General features: G+C 45.4%; 1 protein-coding gene across 12 annotated transcripts; it reads right to left on the bottom strand.

The window, feature by feature from the left end:
- Nucleotides 1-855: 855 nt before the first annotated feature.
- Nucleotides 856-19,599, bottom strand: C22H1orf167 (chromosome 22 C1orf167 homolog). 12 transcript variants are annotated; one of them, XM_023940614.2, is made up of 22 exons: nt 19,426-19,599; nt 18,336-18,740; nt 13,986-15,823; nt 13,390-13,433; nt 12,602-12,818; nt 12,253-12,428; nt 11,692-11,789; nt 11,147-11,333; nt 10,543-10,724; nt 10,054-10,240; nt 9,659-9,881; nt 8,928-9,094; nt 8,666-8,762; nt 8,127-8,269; nt 7,397-7,605; nt 6,539-6,683; nt 4,096-4,360; nt 3,443-3,551; nt 2,986-3,193; nt 2,755-2,890; nt 1,943-2,053; nt 856-1,238 (listed from the first exon to the last, which is right to left on the bottom strand). In XM_023940614.2, the coding sequence occupies exons 3-22, from the start codon at nt 15,363-15,365 to the stop codon at nt 1,179-1,181; spliced, it is 4,344 nt and encodes a 1,447-aa protein (XP_023796382.2). In that variant the 5' UTR covers nt 15,366-15,823; nt 18,336-18,740; nt 19,426-19,599; the 3' UTR covers nt 856-1,178. The 12 variants fall into 12 exon arrangements, with proteins under 12 accessions (XP_023796382.2, XP_086716382.1, XP_086716381.1 ...); XM_086860256.1 differs by lacking the exons at nt 18,336-18,740; nt 19,426-19,599 and adding exons at nt 17,335-17,577; nt 18,782-18,854 and having other exon boundaries at nt 11,147-11,330; XM_086860255.1 differs by lacking the exon at nt 19,426-19,599 and adding an exon at nt 17,335-17,577 and having other exon boundaries at nt 11,147-11,330; nt 18,336-18,642.
- Nucleotides 19,600-19,989: the final 390 nt, after the last annotated feature.

Genomic DNA, 19,989 nt, shown 5'->3' with positions numbered 1-19,989 from the left:
CCATGGTAGAGTGGAGAAAGTGTAGCTGTTTACTTTTGGTAAATTCTAGGATTTAAGCTATTTAGCTCAATTCTGCAAGGTCATGTATTCTTTTCCCGTGCCTGTAGGGAAAGATAAGCTTAGATCAGGAAAGATAACCTCTCTTTCCTGACCTAATGACTCTTAACAGCCTTAGGCCCCATGGCATTGGAATAAGGGGTTGGGAAAGCTACTGAGACTGCTTTGTGTACTTAACAATCCTGCAAAGCTGCCACAGGCTAGGAAAATGACCCCAGAGCAGTTCCCAGTGGGATTTCAAGATCCCCACCATGCTGTGAGCATCTCTTTCAAACAAGAAGGAAGAAAAGCCTTGTCCAGATTCTTCAGACCCTCTTGTTACAGCTGTCTGAGACTGGGCTCATATATCCAGGGTAATTACAAGGCATCAATCACAGAGGCAAGTAATGGGAAGGCTGGGGATCAGACACGCCTGTCTTGCCTCAGCAACGCTTTTGGTGCTCAGCTGTTCCCAGCAGGTTTCTTCATACCTTGCCCATTCAGCACAGAAATGAACCAGCAGGAAGCAGTCAGGAGGTTGGCCACCCACTGAAAAGCTTAATGAAGAGCTGATGGACCTAGACAGGGGGAGGAGGTTGGTGCCTGGTGGAAAATTCCACCCCCACCAGGGTAAAAGCCAAATCTAAAAATAATAAAAATAAAGACCTGTGTTTGCACCTACCCAGGTGCTGACTTCAGAATCAACAGGATCCAGCACCCACAAACTCCTGCCCATCTCTAAGACCCTATTTGCATACTCCCCCTTGACACCAAACTCCTGTCCAGGGGGGAAAAAACACCGAGTAAAAGGAACATCTGTAAGGTGGGTTTTTTTGACCTTTAATCAGAACTCCAGCAAAAGCAGGGTCCAGAGAAGAAGAGAATGCAACCTCACAACTGTGAGTAACTTTTCCATTTGTGCTGCTAAGCAGATAGAAGTCCTTTCAAGAGGACCTTTCACTAGGTACCATCTCTTCCTGGTTGTTCTTTGGCTGTCATCCTTCTGGCCAGCAGTGCTGCTTTTATTGTAAGAGCAGAGTGTTCTCTCTCTTGATGGCACAGGACCAGCTCTTTGTTGTGACAGGAGCCATATCCTCCACGTGTTCTGAAATGAGCAGCAGCTGCAGGCAGGCCCCCTCCATTCAGCAGGATCCTTTGTCCTTGCGCTGGAATGCTGTGAGCTGCCGCCACCTTCCAAAGGCCTGAAAGAGGAAAGTGGACAAATCAAACACTTGGGTTACCCCTGAGGGGCTGCAGCCATTCTCACAGAACCTGTAAACATAGCTTTCCTTCTAGTAAACATAGTTTTTCTTCTAGCTATGGCTCTGCCAGCTGCCTCACCCTTCACTCAAAACCTTTCCCTGTCTCTCCTGGAGCCAATATAGGGCATGCAGAGTACAAATCAATGTGGGAGAAGAAAGACCAGAAAGACCCTCTAATTTCAGTACCTCCTTAAAGCAGGACCTAATCCTACATCAATCTTTGGGAGGCAGGCAGGGGAGCAAACTGGGTATGAGTTCTAAGGCTTTGCCTGCTTACTCAAATTCATAGTGATTTGCTTGCCCCTGGGTGCAAGTCAGCACAGTCCTCCTGCACCAATGTGGAGCCTGTTTCTTCCCTGAATGGGGTCTCAAGAGACAGGGATTAGGGGATTAACATCACTAATAACAGCAGAGAAGGGGGCACACGTCAGGGAAATTGACTCCTGACACAAAGCTTTGAAAAACACCCATAGATGAACCCATGTAAAGCTGGAAGCTTTTTTCCTTTTTTACTGGCAAGTCCCATTCCTTGATGTATTCAAATTCTCCCTGAGCAAGTGCAGGGAGAGAGATACAGGGGGCACCAGTTGTCCCTTGGGGGTGCTTTTTTGTACCACTGAATTGAAGAAGGCATAAATGCTTACCTGACACAAGAGGCTCCTGGCTTCCTCCTCCAAAAGATTCTGCACCACACAGCTTTGCAAATATCTTTGTCTCCACACCCTCCAGGCCTTTTCTATCAGCCGTTGCTGGTCCTGCCAGGAAGAGAGGCAGCACACAGATTAACTGGGTTCTGGCAGGCAAACTACCTCACTTCCCTCCAGTCCCACCTTGTTCCAGTTGTTTTCCTGAGTCCCTCTTAAAAGACTTTGCACTGGTAACAGAGCTCTTGCTGAACTACTCTCTCCAGCATAGCGTGGCTAAGTCCCAGTACCCTGGGGAGAGGACAGTGCCCGACTCTGCTCCAGCACAGCTCCTCTGTGACTACAGATATCCTCACACTATACAGACATTATCTTGTTACCAGGGCAGGCCAGAGCACATCTCACACAGCTAATGCCCAGGAACCAGGCCGAAATGAGTATGAGCAGAAAGGAAAGTAAAAATGACAGCTCTTGGTAAGATGTGGACATCAGTGGGATGCATCAGGCACACAGATGAGGACAAAGATTGTAATAATTGCTGTGAACTTTTTCCACAGTCTACAGACAATCTAGACAAATCCTGTTTCAGCTTCCCATCTGTAAGGGCAAAGCACAGCTAAATCTGTGGATATGCCAGTTTGTCAAGCTGACATTTCAAAAAGAACAATGGAAAAACTAGCCACAGCACTAAACCAGGATCTGACTTGTTAAACCCCCAGGTCTCATCTCTTAGGATGTATGTGGGGCTACAGGCAGAGCAGGCTTGCCCATTAACACCCATCACTGCCACCCCAGTGGCCCCAGACACTCACCAACACCTGAGCCAGTATCACCACCCTGCTGGCTTCCCTCCACTGATGCCATCCCCTTGCCAGACAGAGCAGTTTCCTGTCATGCTGGTACTGGTGCAGTACCACTGTGTGATGCCACCACCTCAGATATTTCCTCCTGCAGGCAAAAGAAGCAAATGAGTTTTACCAGCCATACAAGGGAGCCCTTCCCTGATGGTATCAGCAAGAGGAAGCTCAGAGCCCTCCACTTACCCGAGACACCTCTTAGCCCAATCCTCCAAGTCCACCTCTGCTGTGTTCCCCTGGATCCTGCCATGTGCACGAGAGGGTCCTACCACATCAGGTCTCTCCAGCAGCCTTCCAGACCTCTTTTGGCTCCTGTAGATCACCAGCCAGCGCTGAATGGCACTGGGGAAAAGTCCAGTTGGTGCTGAATCTTCTTCTCTGCCTCTGCTGCTTTCTAAGAAACAAAAGAGGAATCACATAGGAGCTAACCTTGGAGCTAGAGAGGGAGACATCAAAGCTGCCATGAGCCCTTAGTCCTTCAACTCATGAACACAGAAGAAATCCACTGTGTTTGATTGCCATGAGCTCCTATTCCACAGAGGAATTCCAGTAATTAAGCTGGTAAACCCTAATCCCCTTCCCTCATCACCCACACTCCCCACATGGGTCTGTGAAAGGAAGAGAGGAGGGAGAATCTTCTTACTCGTGGGCCAAGAGAGAGCCATCTTCCTGCTCTTCCTAACACCTATGAGGGTACTGCGCTGCCGTAAGCACTGCGAAAAGGCAGCTGCTCTCGTCCAGTAGTTGCAGGCCTGCAAACAGAAATAACACAGCTGCAGCCAAGAGTAAACACAATGCACACAGCACTCACACAAATCAGTCTTAGAGAGACAGGCTCACAGCTCTGCAGGTAGCTTAATGTGCTAGACCCCAGGCTGGAAACTGCACAGATGAGATCTCAGCAGGACTGACTCAGCCCTTCCAAATCAATCGACCTCTTTGTAGTTTGCTAGCTGTGAATCTTTTGAAAAAAGCTGCAACTCTGACAGCTCACTCTGCTCTGCAGGGACAGTGATTATCCCATCTTATCTTTGAGCAGAGAGGAAGGAGTGCTCTCATCTCTCTGGTCAAAATGTCCCTTTTCCTTATTGCTGTGCTCCATATGGTTGCTGCAATCAGTGCCAGATTATGGTGATGAAGTTGTGTGCGCAGTCTGTGAAGAATTTCACAGCAGGAACTAAGCAGTCACCACAAATCAAACCAGGTTTTTATACAAGCCTTGTCACACTATCTCAGTGCCTCGTGACTCACTGAGTTAATAATAACTGTCTCATAGGGACCTGTATCTTTTCTTACTTGTTTGACAGTAGCCACGGATCCCAGGCGCAGGGCTTGCTGTCCTCTTGCAGCCACTCGCCAGCGGTGACAGGCTTTACCTGGAGAGGGCTCCTGCCTCTTGTGGTTTCTCCCTCCTGGCACTTGTTCAGCTCTAAAGAGTTTGTCCCTCCACTTTGTAAAGCTCACAACCAGGAGACGGTGCTCTCTGACTCTTCTGAAGTAAGAGAGGGCTTCATGCTGCCTCAGTCTACCTGCAGTGACCTGGGCCCAAGTGACAATGCACCTGAAAAAGAATTACAAGCACAGAAAAGAAGCAAATACATAAAGTAACAATTCCTTGTCAGGCCTAATTTCACCTTCTCACCTACCCTGCAGTGTCCTTCATAGATGGTCAAAGCAAGCCAAAGAGCATTCAACAAGAAAAAAGCCTGCTCCTATTATTCCTTCTGCAATCAAGATTTATGCATTGATCTCCATGCTATGGTATTTTTCCAGAGCCTCATCTTTGGGAGGTCCAAGTTCAGACTCTTCAACTATCCTGCAGAAAACCTGCCCTCATTTTACTTCAGGTTCCCAGCACTGTTACCTACTCAAAGCCCAAGAGACTCTGCTTCCCTCTGGCCATTTTAGCATTTCCTCCTCTTCAAAGGCCTCTGCAAACTGAATCCAATCTTGTACTACGTTTTTCCTTTGCCTACAAAACAAATGTTTTTTCCTAGGCTGCCTTGACAGTACACATACTGGATGCCCTCACAAAAAAAAAAAAGGAAATAATTAATTAGTCAGTCTTCAATCTACCTCTGTGCTACCAGCTGACCAGAAAGATGGTGCTTGATGAAGGTTTCTATTTTTTCTTTCATTATGGGATAAGAGTAAAACTGCTAAAATCTCCTTCAGCATGGAACCCAGCAGATTCCTGGCTTGCAGAATTTATGACAGCCGCTTGTTGTCAAGATTCAGATTTTGTTTCTTGGCTGTCACAAACTGAGGCCCTGTGTATGTGGGATGTACAACTAGAATCTTGATGAAGACATTTTTATTCCAAAAAATCAACAACTTTGGGAGCTAAGTATTACCAGCACTGTAAATCTGCACCCACAATAATCTCTCTGTATCTTGCAGGCTGACACACAGGAGGCCAGTCTTCCTCTGCAACCAGAGAATCCAATCTGCTTTCAACTCCTGGCTTATCCTTTTGGTTCCTTTTTCCATTTTCATTATGCAAATCATCCCACTGCACCATAGGGTAGAGGTGTAAATATCCTGTGCCTGGCAAGCTTTATGGAAGATCAAGAGAAGCTATTGCAGGTTATCCTAGCATGAAAAATGCCCCCCTCAGAAGAGACAGAGCTCAGCCTGTGCCATATCCAGGTGAGAAATTAGAAGCACTCTGTCATCAAAGGAGACTCAGAAAGAAGATTAATGATGGAGACATACTCAACAGGAAGGAGCAACATTAAGGGTTTCTCCCAAATACAATTCCCACGAGGGAGCCATACAGATGGACTTGCAGAGGAAAATGCAATTGGGTGGGGTAAGTGAAGAGTCTAAACACCACAGCCACCAAAATTTTACTGGGTTTTTAGTTGCTTTTTCCTTTCAGATCTTTGTGTCCTCTCAGTCTGAATCTGCAATTCAAAAGAAAACCTACTAGGGACAAACCTGCATTTCTCATGCCTTAAATGAACCCTTAGCATAAATAATCTTATTCATTCTTATCCTCCTGAATTATTTCAGAGAAACACTTCAGCAATCCTGTATCACTATAGCTGGACACTTCTCTGCACTTCAGGCAGGCACCAGCTTCATACAACATAAAGCACAAACAAAACTGTTTTCAATGAGAAGGCCACTGAACACAATTAAGAGAGAAAAGAAATTAAATTCTTGTCTTTTGGGGATCTGCAATATATGACTCAAAGACAGACTACAACTTCACCTATATCGTAATAAAACCAAGATGAGTTGAACATCATGGTTCTCCCTCCGTAAGCTTTATATTGCTTTGCTGCAGGAACAAATTGAACTCAATTTTTCATATTAAATTAAAATCAACACACTGTGTCCACAATCCTAAAAGACTCAGATTTGTAAACATCAGAGCTCTGTAAGATCTCTGCCCACTACTCCTTTCAGCAAATACTGAAGTGCAAATGAGGCTTTCAATTTTTAAACTACACAAATTTGTTTGCATCTCTCCCTCACTTAGTGCACAAATACCACTCTGTGTAACTAAGACTGAATACAAGTTCTGGAAGGAAAATAATTTTTAAATGGGAAAAATGAGGTGGGGTGTGAGGCTTTAGGTAAGAGAGCTCTTAATATAGACACATCTTCATTTATGCATGAGTTATTCACACTTTCAAACCCAAACTCTGCTCTTAATACAGTGGATTCTACTACATAAATTGCTCTTCATGCAGTGCTTCCCTTCGAAATGCTTTGAGAGCAAGAAACAAACCTGTGCAGGAGAAAACGTTCCCAGAATAAAACAGCATATTTCTGCTTTCTTGTTTGGCAATACCATATCTGCAGGACCAGCCTCTTCTTCTCCTGGCAGCTGTGCCAAGCCCATTGCTGCTCCAGTTCTCTCAGAGCATGCTTCCCTGCAAGACAACACAGCTTCCTGAGCTCAGCCCAATGATTTTCCATTGCAGAGTCCAGACAAGAGCAAAGAACACATCTGCTGTGAACACCAAATGGGACCAAACTTGCTAAGATTTCCTGTCCCCTCTTCAGTAGCTAGAGACTTTTCAATTCACCTTGTAGTTCTTTGTCTGCAAAGTAGTCAGACCCTCTTTCAAATTTTCCCTTCAAGACACCACAGATTACTACCACTTCTATCTGCAAGGCAGTTTTCCATTAAAAATTGGGAGTTTTTCTTCCCTGGCACAGCATAAGTACTAAGAGCATATGGAATTCCTTGAGGGATAAGGATTGTTAAGCCAACCCAAAAGACACACCCACTGAAGCAAAACGTGCTGCTTGGGCTGAGGAGACATGTTCAAACTTGGAATGCTGCATGGAACTCCATTTAACTCCTCAGCTGCTAGAATACACTGCTTGAACACTCTTTTGGTAGTGCCAAAGGAGCATCTTCCCTAACATAAAGCACTACAAAAGAGCAGGGCACGTGTCCTACTGACAGCCAGAAGAATGCAGTGACACATGCACCTACTGACTCCTGGACTAGTATGTGACTTTCCACAGGAGCAGTGCACAGAATTACAGCCAAAAGTGTGACTTTCTCCATCCCAACCATTGCCAGAGCTTCTGTCTTCCATAGACACCAGTGATGCAGTGGGATGGGGTAACTCACTTTGCCAGCAGGAATGCCAATGCCACAGAGCATCAGCAGTCATCCGGTGAATGTGACACCTGAATCTCCGGTCAGCTTCCACTTTCTGGGCCAGTCTCGTTTTCCACAGGCTGAAAGCCATCTGGGAACAATGAACTCTGTATTTTAAGGCTGCTGCTGCTTTTTGGTTTTTATTTTCCATGACCCAGTGGTGCCAGCTGTGAAAGGCTCTGAGGAGAACAAAGGTTGATGCACTGACTGCAGGAACAACTCACAGAGATACACAGCTTTGTAATGGAATATTTAGCAACAAACATACACATGAGGGAATTTTGGAAACATATCTGATCTGTTAACATCCTTTCCCCATGAAATGTCAGGGGAAATGATGGACATGGACAAGCTGCTGGGAGTAAAGTGTTCTGTCTTGGCTGTGCCAAGCCTGTTGTGCTCTTCAGCTCTAGAATCAGAAGAGAGCAAGGCCAGTTCAGTGGATAGGAAGTTACCAGGACTTGTTATGAGCAGAGCTGGGCTTGCTCTAATTTGTGAGGCATCCCATCAAACCAGAAATTATTGTGTTCCTATATAACAATTGTGAAGCTGGAAAAACCCCAAAATAATGGGCTGCAAAACTCCCACTGAAGACAAAAAAAGCTAGAGGGAGAATTATTTTCCTTTTTTTTTATTAAAGCAAGTGTAAAGCTTTCAAAACAGAGAGCTTTAAGAAACTTCTGGAAAGCATGATCCCTACCGAGACAGCTGAATGTGCCTGCAGTACTGCTGGGCCTTCACATGATGTCGAGTTTGAGCTGACCAGACAAGGAAGCATCTCTGCAGGCAGTATTTCTCTGCTTGCTGCCAGCAACTCTTCACCTGCTTGTCAGAACTGAAGCCCTGTAATCCAGAAAGGCAAGAAAGGGCCTTGAACTGCTGTAGTGTCAGTTATTCCACACAGCTCAGCTGCCTCAGAGTCACTGTGACTTCTGTGATTGCCCAGCTCTGTTGCTAACCCACACACCCCACATGAACACCCAGACACGAGGGTCTAACACATCACTTTTAAATCCTTGACACCTGCCCTACTTCCACTCAGCTGACAAATGGTGAGGAAGAGTTACCCTGAGAAAAGGCTCAATCTCCCGAATCTTCTCTTTGAGAGAGAACAAAAAAGATAAAATAGCAGTGAGACCTTCCATATGCTGATATTGAAACCCAAAGGCTCTTTGCTAAATTTGAATATGCAGAAAACACTTGTATATTTACATTTTATACAGCACTTTCTAGCCTCACCTCTTCCCATGCAGAGTAACTGGTGAGAGGCTGGGAATTATTATCTGGACTCTGCAGCACCAAAGACTGGAACTGATTCTCCACAAACCTATTTCTTCTGCAAGACAAAAGGGTTGGATGAGGAGGGAAAGGAAGAAGAAGATCAAGTCCCCTGGAAGGATGGTGTGACATGACATGAGAGATTATCCAGAAGGAAGGAATTCAGCCAGTTCAAACAAGGGGTCACTCCTACCAGCATCCCAAAAAACAATCTCCAACTCACCCAGATCCAGAGAAGGAGGTCTGCAAGCACAGCTCCCCACCCAGCTCAGCTGGCAGCTCTGTGCACTGGTGGAGGTGCAGGAAAGAGCTGTGACATGAGATGTGGGTGACATCCTCAGCAGTCAGAAAGGAGAAGCCATGCTGGCTGCTCTCACTAAGACTGCATTCCTGCAGGTATGAAGGGAGGAAGATGCTGTGAGGTGAGTGTCCTCACGGTGCAAGAACTCAGCTAACAGCTCTGACCATGCCATTTTCTCCCTTTTTTATTGAGGATTCAGGCAAATCCAGAAGGAACTGCAGGCTAGCCATGATACCTCTGGAGAGCAAACATGTAAGTGATGGGAAAGTTATTTCTATACTAATAATTTCCATACTGAATCCAGAAATGCATGTATTTCTATACTGAGAAAAGGGGAAATGGGCTGTCTCAGGGAGGAAGGTTTTTATATCTCATCCTTTCCACCTTGCAGCCACAAACGGAAGCAAGTGTACAAGGGAACCTCACTAGCTCAGCACCTTCCCACATCTCTAAATGATGAACCAGAAAAGGCACAGAGAGCACTGACTTTACAGTTTCAGATTTCATTTCAGCATCAGGACCCCACAGATTCAGCACTAAATTTTAAGCACAGTTTGCTGATGACAATATCATGTTGAAGCAGAAATTTTCCCCTGAAAAATCCCAGCAATTTAATACCTCAGAGCAGTCTGGGTGTACCAAGACCTTCTCACCTTTTCCAATGAGCTTTGAGAGGTCAGAGTAGCTGGTGCACTGCTGTCAAAGCCAGATGATGTTGAGAGATCCTCAGAAAACAGCATGGCAAGAGGTTCCTCATAGACAGCTCTATGCAAGTGCGTAGAACTTTGTTCAACTGTCTTCAGCATGAGATACTTTTGATGCCATAATTTCAAAATTTTTCTGAGTTTACACTGCTCCAAAGTCTGAGAGAAAGAACTGAGACAGAAGAGAGACAGTAAAGTGACAGAAGAACACCAGAGGGGGGGTGAGTAGCACAGACATGATGGACAATAGATAGGGTAAAAGGGGTTCTTGCAAAAGGTTCAGAAAGTCAAGTGGACACTACTAATGGGGGCAGGACTCCAGGGACTGGCTCTTCTGCACTCACTCAGCTTTGTGATGCTCACACAGCCTTGTTTTCCACAGCAGATATACTCTCTGCAGCTTCAGTTTTTGGCAGAAGTCATCAAAAGAGTAGACTGTTTTCTCCAGAATCTGTCTCTCTCCAGTCCATGATGTCTGACCTTCATGCCTCTTTGTCACAGTCTCGTCAGCTACTGAGCTTATAACTGCTCCTTAACCAGTTACATAAAAGAACAAGAGATTGTCTGCAGGCATTCCAACTCAGCCCAGCCCAACCCTCAAACTGCTTCTTTTCAGCAAGGTTTAAGAGTTTATGTTTGGTTTATGAAGCAGAGTGACAAACCTCCCTGTACCTTCACTGACATACCCAGAACCAGTTCTCTGCCCACTCTGGTTTGTTCATATCTGTATCATCTGAGCCCCTCTGTTTTCAGGCTGTTTTCAGTGTACAAGAAGAGGAAGGAGCCTAACCACCTCTAAAGTTTAGATTCTGCACAGACTCCAAACTTCTCACCATAATGCCGCCTCCATCGTAGCAGGAAGAGGTTCACCACTGCCTGCTTATCACCTCCTCTGACCTGCAGCATCTCAACCCACTGCTGGAAGTGCTTCCTCAGTGATACTGCTCTGAGATGGGCCAGGTTGCACCTGTCAAGTGCCTTCTGCTCAACAGTCTCCTTCCATGTACAGAAGCACCTGAGAATACCAAAGGAAAATGCTGAAAAACACACAAGCTTATGTGTCTTCCTAAGGCTGGGTTTAGTTCAGGAGAGACAGGCAGAAGCTGTCCCATGAGCTTCTATTTGTTCATTTCAGTAAAAAGCCACTGTCATGCTTAGAGCACAGCAGCACAGTGGCTCTTGGATTTGGTATTTCAGGACATCAAAAGTTGGGACAAAAAAGTTTTGGCAGTGCATAGGAGGTAAGTCATAACATTTCTGGCCACAGCAGTTCCTTTTCATATTTTTACCCCTATTTTCATCTTTATTAACTCCTAAAACAAAAGGATAGATGTCTTTAAGATGGAACAACTACTACTGTCTGGGTTGGCTCTGTTATTCTTTGGACTCTCACAGCAAACAGATTTTTCACATGAAAACCAGATCTCATCAACTCACCAGGAGACCAAGTTCCTTTCGATTTGAGCTGTCAGTGTTAGAACCTGTTTCATTTCCAAGCTTCGGGAATGCCACATCCAGAAAATGTTTCGTAACTTCTTTTTTTCCAGCAGAGCCCGGGCTTCCAAAAGCCTGGCTTCCTCTTTGCTCAGCAGCTCCTTCTGCAGGCGCCACAGTCTGAAAGCTGCTGTGTCACAGGGCAGGAAGAGATTGACAGAAGAGAAATAACAGAAGAACTTCAAACAGCTTAGTGTCACACAGCAAACATTCCCTGGCTTTACTCCAAGCTGCCAGAGGAAGGACACTTAAGGAAGGCAGCTCACATTGCTGGAGCGACACATGCTGCAGCTGAATTAATACAAGGAATGAGGGGGAACTTGTATGACATGGTGAGTGGACATCCTCCACCATCACAGATACTGGCCCAGCTACTTGCAAGATCACATTCTGAAAGAGCTCAAAGCAACAACTAGACACAAACCACAAAAACTGGTGGAACAGTGAATACCTCCAAGCTGTTCCAAGGCTATGGAATGTGTGCTTACCAGCCAGGCGTCTCATGTCTCTGATTGCTTCAGCTCTCCAGCAAAACTCAGCTGCTCTCTGCCTATGACAAAGCTGTGTCCACAGCTCTCCCTCCACCCTGAAAGAGCCACCAGCATGCCTTAACATCCACCTGTCCACAGAGCAGAATCCAGGGCTTTCCTCTCTCTTTTTGTCCTTCTACCTTCAGAATTAGAAGCCTCAACAAAAGGCTTTTCTTTTGACACCTCTACTGTCAAACTACTGCTAGACACTGTAGTATTGCCTCACTCCAAACTCATTTACACCTGTATCACATATGCAGGTGATAGATGAAGCCAAGAATTAGTACAGGAGTATTTCTGTCAGACACTCAAATCAGACTGCAAACACTGGTGGCACAGAAGCTCTGAAATAGGATTGTTTAGTTCTTGACACTAAACTACTAATTCTTGCAGCGTTTGTGCACAGCAATAAATCCAAGGACATGGAAACAAGTCTGCCATCATTTGAGAAAAAAAATTCCCTGTGTTTGTAAACCTCCCTTTGTCCAAGATAACAGAAAGAGAATGCTCTCTGCTTACCTACGAGCCTGCTCTGCTTCCTTTGAGTATCCTGTTCCAAGCTGATGCTGAGCTGAAGTTGTCATAGTTGCTGATCTTCCTACTCCAAAAATCCCTGCTGATGAACTTTGGGTAAAGGAGTAAGGCTCAGGCTGCAGAGCTTTCTTCTTGCTCTGTTTTGCCACAGCTTCTTTCCACTGAAGAAGAAACTACATGATTAGAACAAACTGCAGGCAGAGTATTGGTACCAGGGTTTACATCACTGAATTTCACACAGGGTACCCCTCTCTCCTCCCTATCCAAACAGGATTTGCGCCCTGCCTGACTGCACAACAGAAAGCTCACAGCACTGTCCCCAGCCAGTGCTCACCTTCTGGAAGCTGGCAGCTAGCAGAGTTGAAGCATATCTCTGCTGGGCCACCTCCAATTGTGTCCTCCTTTGGTGCACAGTCCACTGCAGAGCACCAAAGCCCTTCTGAAGCAGCTGGTGTCTGTAAAGCTGCCTGGCTGCCCTCTTCCAAAGGATATGTCTCCTCCAGGCTTGGAAACACCTTGTTAGGATTTGTTTGTCACACAAGTGCCAGAAACTTAAAAACAAAAACCAGAGGTGAGTTCCTGTTAACAGAAGGGAAAGTTAAACCATCCAGGAGGTGGCAATCAGAGTTCAGCCATCAAGCTGTAAAGAGGTTATTTCAAATCATTCCCTCTAAAGAATGGAAAACATGAAATCTCACACCAAATTTAGGAATTGTTGCTAAACTGGTAGCAACCTCATTCATGTATTGTCCACAAATTTGAATTCCACCTCATGGGTAAGTCTAGCTCTTGATCTTCTCTGTGCAGTGAGCACACTGGAATTTGCTGCATCGAAGAATAGCACTGATGGTACCAACAATTCTTCATTGCCAGCAACAACCAAGGCTGAATTTAGAAGACAGCATTGAAAAGATAAAAAAATAATTTTTTAGAATATGTTCCATTCCAAATGACAACCCTCTGAAAAGAAGTGGATGCAGCTCCTCAGCCAAGCCCAGCAGATTAATGTAGGCTAAGTCCTAAACCCAAATGTTCCTAGGCACATGGCTCCTTAGCCTCTTTCCAGAAGTGCTCTTCTGTTAACTACCAGCACACTCCTACTTAAACACAGGGTCTTTTTACCTTTGCTCATTCACCTTCAATGACCAGGAGCTGTTTTCTGAGATCTGCAAACAGACAAGAGACAGAAATTCACAGTTATTCACACCACTCCACTCTGTTGAAGAATTTGATTTTGTGGCACACATCATTGTGGATGGGGACCAGAGCAGGACTGCCTCAAGTTCATGTATTATGTGGGATGCCTTGGACACTGCTCCCACACCACTGCTGTGTGAATATTATTATATACTTCAGAAATGAAAAGGCACAAAAAGCCTGAAATCTCAGGACCCTGCAACAATGTGCAGAGTAAAAACCAGTTTAATGCTTTCCCTCGGCATGCAGATCAGAGAATATAAACAGGGTTTACATTCCCAAAACAACCAAGTTGACAAGCTGGTCTTTAGGAAGAAGCATAAGAGATGGAAAGAGGCATATGTTGGGATGAAGAAGGACAGTAAGAGGCGAGATTCTGGCCACTCAGTGAGAAGAAAAAACTATACAAGGGACAAGCATCACCATCACTTGTACCTCAACTCTGCACCTCTATCAAGTGGCAGAAGCAAGCACAAGTAATACCTGTGAACAGAGATGCTTCACAGTGAGCACACCCTCACCTCTCTGGGCACAGCTTTCTGTGTCTGGCTCCCTTCTTCACAGCACCGTGGTTCTTTGGCATTCCTTTCTACAGAACATTCTTCAGACTGCTTGAGATTGCCATCAGCTTCCAAATTCCTCCGGCTGCTTTGGTAGGAGTATTTGTTTCTCCTTCTTTCTCTGCTCATGTTCATACAATCTACATCAGAATGTTCATTAAAGCTTTCTTCAGCTGGTGTACCCAAAGGATTGGACTGGCTGCTGCCCACTGCAGCCATTCTTCTGGCTGCTCGTGATCTGGAGTCACACACCTCTTCTGACTCTTTGCTGCACTTAATATGAGACTTGTTGACTTCTACAGATTTAACACTAAGCTGCTGGCCTGGTCTAAGCTCTTTATCGCCAGGATGAGAAGTGATGCTCACACACACTTCTGTAGGAGTTCCACACATGGCTACACCAACATTCATCTGAGCCCCCCCCAAATCTGTCTCCAGTAACACCTGCAGACCCTCTGGATCTGGTCTGGCTGAAATGTCTTTCTTACAAGACTCAACACATGGAGATGCCCCATTAGATGTCTGTTCTCCTTTAACAACCTTTCCAGGAGAATGACTTTTTCTGTGAACATAAAGACTTCCAGTTTCCAGAGATGGCTTTACCAGGGACTGGCATCTGAAGAAAGGGGAGCAATTGAAGGAAGAATCTGCTTCTGTATCCACTAGCCTGCCAGAGCCCACTCCAGAAGCAAGGGTTTGTGGTTGGATGCCACCTGAAATGTTGGTTCTCCATGTGTTTGAGCCAATGTAACCATATCTGTGAGAGACAGAGAAAGGCTCAGCAGGACTGAGGTTCCTTGTCACTGCACTAAGGCTCCAGTCTTTAGCAAATGGGACACCCCATTTCAATCTTGCCTGAGCAGCACTGGTTTTTACTGCAGCTAGCTGTTCTCCCATGGTCAGGATACTGGGACCTAAATTATCAGGAGCAAAGCATGAATGGCCACTGGCTGGAGAAGACTCGGGCTCCAGAGGGAGGGAAGCCCGTAGCCCCATCAAAGCAGTTTCTTGCTTAAGCCTCTGGACTGAACAGTACAAGCCAGCAGAAATCTGTGAGGATTGTGAAAGACACTGAAAAGACTCCAAATTAGATGGATTGAGATTCCCCAGGGCTGAACTGTGACAAGAGTTCACACTTTTACTTGGGCTCCTTAAAGAAGGACCCACCACTTCATGCCCAAGAGGGGAATCTGCAGCATGGGATGACAAATGTGCATTGACCAGTGAAGGGTTCACAGGATCCATACAAGAAGCAGCAGAAGGCTGATGCTGTTGGTTTTCCACCAGATAGTCACAATTCTTGTTCCTTCTTTCTGAACAGTGATGGTGAGCAGTGGGCATGCAGCAGCTACCAGCTGCCTTTGCTTCCTGATGGTGTTAAGGAAAGTCAATACTCTCACTCCTTCTCCCTTCCAAAACACAAGCCTCAAGGTGCAAGTGCCTCTGGGGGAGATTCACAGCAGGGAGCACTGACAAGGCAAGATGGGGACTCTCTGAACCACACACTTAGAGCTGTGCTGCTGCAGCCTAGAGCACAGATTATGCTGCTGCAGCAAGCAGGAACTGCAGAACTGGCTGGCAGTGTCCAGGAACGGCTGAGAAGGGCAGGAGAGATTAGTCTGTCTCAGACTGGGATCTCTTCCCATCTGACAGAGGTGTGGTACACAGCTAGCCCTGTGCTGCTGTCTCTGGGCTTACATCAAATCCTGCAGCCTCAGGCCAGGGATGAGAAATGTCTACTCGACTTCTAGTGCCCAAATACAGATTGAAATTCACGTTCTTCTGAATGTTTCTTTGCTCTGAAGGAAAAGAAGAAGAAATATAAGCAAAGGACCATATGTATTTCCTATCTCATCTTGTCTAGTTTGCCAAAGCCTTTGGGTACTTGTGAATTTCTTGTCTCTGATCCACCAGTCTCGTCCTGAAAGTGTTATGGACACTACTCTCTTCCTGTTCTACAGCAGACAATCATACCTGGCAGGTATGACTGAAAAGGGCAGATTCAGTTCTCAACAAAAAACCTGGAAAACAAAGACTTCCAGCATTAAACACCTGCAGACTCAGAATGAATTTGTTGCTAGCAAGGCTGAATTATCCTGCTGCCAAGACAAAGTGTGCAGAAGCTTTTACTGCATGCTTTGCATTTCACCAGCTCTACATGACACTGACCAACAACAGGTCTAAAAAAAATGTTTTCACGGAAGTCAGAGCAACATGGTTCCAGCTGGCATACAACACTTACCCCTCATCACTGATGGGAAATCCAGCTCAGATCTCCTCCACACTCATATTTTCTCCAGGGCTTGTAGGAAAGGTAGGGCCTTGATTTAAAGTTCTCTTTAACTGCTTTACAAGTGAAGATCTGTTCACATATCATGCTACAGCCCTGCAAAGGTCCAAGGCTACACAGACCTATTTCTTCTTAGTCCACACTAAAGGATGAAACCATGTTTACATATTCATAAAAGCCACACTGTCCCCTAATCTGGAAGAATTACAGCATAGCTGAAAGACCTACTTTGCAGTCTAGCCACTAAGTCTGATGGTTATACATATAACACTCGTGCTGAAAATGGATTCTTAAATTGCTGCTAATAGGTAAGTGCAATTTGAGAGGACTGTGCTTCCAATCCCTCAGATTTTAAAAGCGAGTTGTCAATCACTGTCATTCTAACCACCATTTTTTTCCACCTCTCCTTTAAAAAATGAAAATGGTATTGTATAAAGACACACACTTCTCTATCATCTTAAAAACCCCTAGTCAATCTGAGAAGAGACAGCAATGAAATCAATGCCCATTGTTTTTTTCAAACACACTCCCAGAAAGCCTCTTGTCAAATTGCACTGTTTCCAAGATGTGTTTATCTCATTCTCTTCTAAGACAGCATTTGAGGCTCAGTTGTCCCTGTTTGTAACAGCTCATTTTTCCCTCTCACATGCAAACTCCTTCAGTAATCACCACAATCTGGGGAGCAAACACAGTTCCTAAAGCAGCAGGAGACAGTCAGGCGGTGCTGCAATTATCCCTGGGAACTGCTGTTACTGCCTTTCATATATCACCAAGGGTGCCATGAACGGAAAGATCCCATTATTTTTTCCAGACAAGTTGAAGTTGGCAACTACAGAGTGAACAGACAAAGCACAGCTGCCTTCCTTAGGGTGCCTATCGCTGCATGAATATAACCACAAAATGCAGTGGACTGGTGTTCCATGGAAGCACTCCTTGCATCCCAGAAATATCCAATCAACAAGCAATGTCTCACAAAAGGAGGTTACAAAGGATTCAAATTGCAAAAGGACATAAACCCACCATGTTTTTCAGTGTTGTTTTCCTCTGTGAATACCCAAAACCTGGCTCCGGACTACCTTATGCTCAAGAATCTGGACATAATCTATTTTCTTGATAATAACCTATTTTCTTGATAACTTGTGATTTTTTTTAGCTCTCCATTTCAGTTCTTTTTGCTAGGTACCGAGTTCTCAACACATCACCATGGTTATTTCAGGCGGTGTCCTTCACCTCACTCATTCCTAATTTCAGTCTCATTGAGATCTGGAAGAAATAGCATCCTTTCAAAATCATGTTTATCCACCTTCTGAAATTACTGCTCAGGACTTTAACATAACAACTTTTAAGTAGTAGGGTTAATTTCACAACACGATTTTATGAAGATCTTTTTTTAAACTTCTTCTGAGGCCAAAAGAGATACTCAAGGCAAACTGCACGTTCTGTGAACTGCAAAATCCATGACCAATGGATTTTATATTAGTTTTTATGATTCCAACTAAAACATTTAATGCATGCTTACAATATACACACTTTACAGCAACTCGCTAATGCATTAAAACCCGAAACAAATTAAATTAAGCAAATAAAAATTAAGATGATCAAGTTATTTATGTTGTTATAGGCAAAAGGAAATAAATAGCAGAGTTCATGAAAGGTAAATCAAGCTCTTTCAAGCAAATGCCATTTCAGCAATACGGTAACAACGCCAGACCCATAATAAACACATTTGGCTGCACACCCAGAGCTTATTTCCCCATCCCTGCAGACCAAGGCTGATCCATTTCATATTCCAAGCAGGGTCCAGTGATTACTCCGAGACCACACTCCATCTGCCTTAGAAAGCGGGTTCTTCCCAAGCACTGCTCAGCTCTCCAAACCAAACCATCAGACACCAAGACAGGTGTCTTCCCTCCCCAGGGCTGCCACCCGCACACCCGCCGCTGTCCCAGGCTACAGCAGCGAGAACCGAGAAGCTCCTCGCCCACAGCCCAGGCTCCGCTGCCCCCGAGGGCTGCACTCACCCAGCCCGAGAGGCACCGAGAGGCACCGGCTGCGCTGCTGGGCCCCGGGGACCGGCCACACGCGCTTCCTTCGCGGCCACAGCCACCCTCGGCCCGCTCCAGCTGGGGCTCCGTAAGCAGCTTATCCCCGCGATTAGGTCGGTGACCGGGGCTACAGATGGCCGGGGAAAGCCGCTCTGGGCCATGGCTAATTAAAGCCGGGTCCCGGCCGGGGAGAGGGGGGCTCATGGCGGGCGGGAGCTGTGCCCGTCCCGGGCAGTGCCTCAGGACAGGCGCCATGTCTTCCTCTTCACGCTCCGCCGTAGCCGAGCCCGCCAGCGCTGAGGGAGGCACCGGCCCTGGGCGGGCCAGGCGTCATCCTGGGGAGCTGCCACCAAAACCCCGGGCACAGCAGGACCCGAGCATCTAAAAAAACAAAGCAAAACCAGCCGCATGGAGCATGGCACCTGTCTGGGTGAGATTTCGCTGAGAGCCCCAGGGTGAAGCCAGCGAGGCCATGCTCCAGCACTGCAGGTCCGTGAACCCCCTCATGCCCTCCTGAACCAGATACAAACACTCTCTTCCTTCTCAGTCAGGAGAGGGCTCTGTTTTTAGCATCACCGCTGATTTATTGCTCAAAATAGGTATCCTTGAGGCACTGTTAGATGAGTGTTACTCATGCCTTGCTCGGCTTCCTGGAGCTCCCAAATGTACCAAATTTTCCACAGTAAAACACATGGCAGGTCAGCTAGATGAGTATTTCCAATATACAATATCTGGGAATGCCTCCCTAGGTATAATTGACTGTCCCAACACCCAAACCCCACAGCATTAAAAGCAGTGATTTGCACTCGGTGATCCACTGGTCTAGGAAAAAAAAGCCCTGAGCATTTAAATGTCTTATTCAGGGATATATGCTGTCTCTGTAAAGTTCTAAAAAGCTGAAAAAACCCAATCACATAAAGGTTCTGGAACTCAACAAGCCCCAGCAATTTCTGCCTACTCTTTCCTTCTTTGCTATCTAACAACAAGAACAGGCCAATTCCTATTCTTGTGCCCTATTATATGTAAAGCTTGTAAAAAGAATGCACAACACTTCTATGGCACTTACCATGTGCTTGGTTTAGGTACACCAAGAAATCACTGTAGTGCTTGTGCAGCGAAGTAAAGGAAGCATCTGCTTACGTGTGAAGTGATCAAAGTTGGGAGAAAACTGCTTGGTTTTAGAAATACAAATGGCATGCTTCTGGAGGTTAGAGCAAAGTCAACAGGGTTCTTGGTTACTGAAGAATCAACACAGCAGCAGGTCTTGTCAAGAGAAATGCAGTTGTAAAATAACAGATATAAACTTTGAAAATGAACTTGCTTCAGGAAAATACCTATCTTCCTAACACTAGAATTCTCACCAAGCTAACATACTCATTTTCTTCTGTAAATGAGTCCTGTTGAAATTTATTTGTTTATTTGTTTGTTTGCTTCTGGGGCTTTGTTTAGTTGGTTTTCTATTTTTAGAATCTTACTTGAAAGCCACAGCAGGACAGATTTATCACACGTAACAACAGAGCCTATAGTTTTCACACCCAATGATAAACTCACATCTACAGTGTAAATAAGTCTATCTTTTCTCAATTCCCATTTTACTAGCCCATCTTCCCACCCACACAATTATAAGCAG

This window comes from Cyanistes caeruleus, chromosome 22, assembly GCF_971803275.1.
Source record: "Cyanistes caeruleus chromosome 22, bCyaCae1.hap1.1, whole genome shotgun sequence".
NCBI classification, from domain to species: Eukaryota; Metazoa; Chordata; class Aves; order Passeriformes; family Paridae; genus Cyanistes; species Cyanistes caeruleus.
This window is presented reverse-complemented; position numbering and strand designations above follow the sequence as displayed.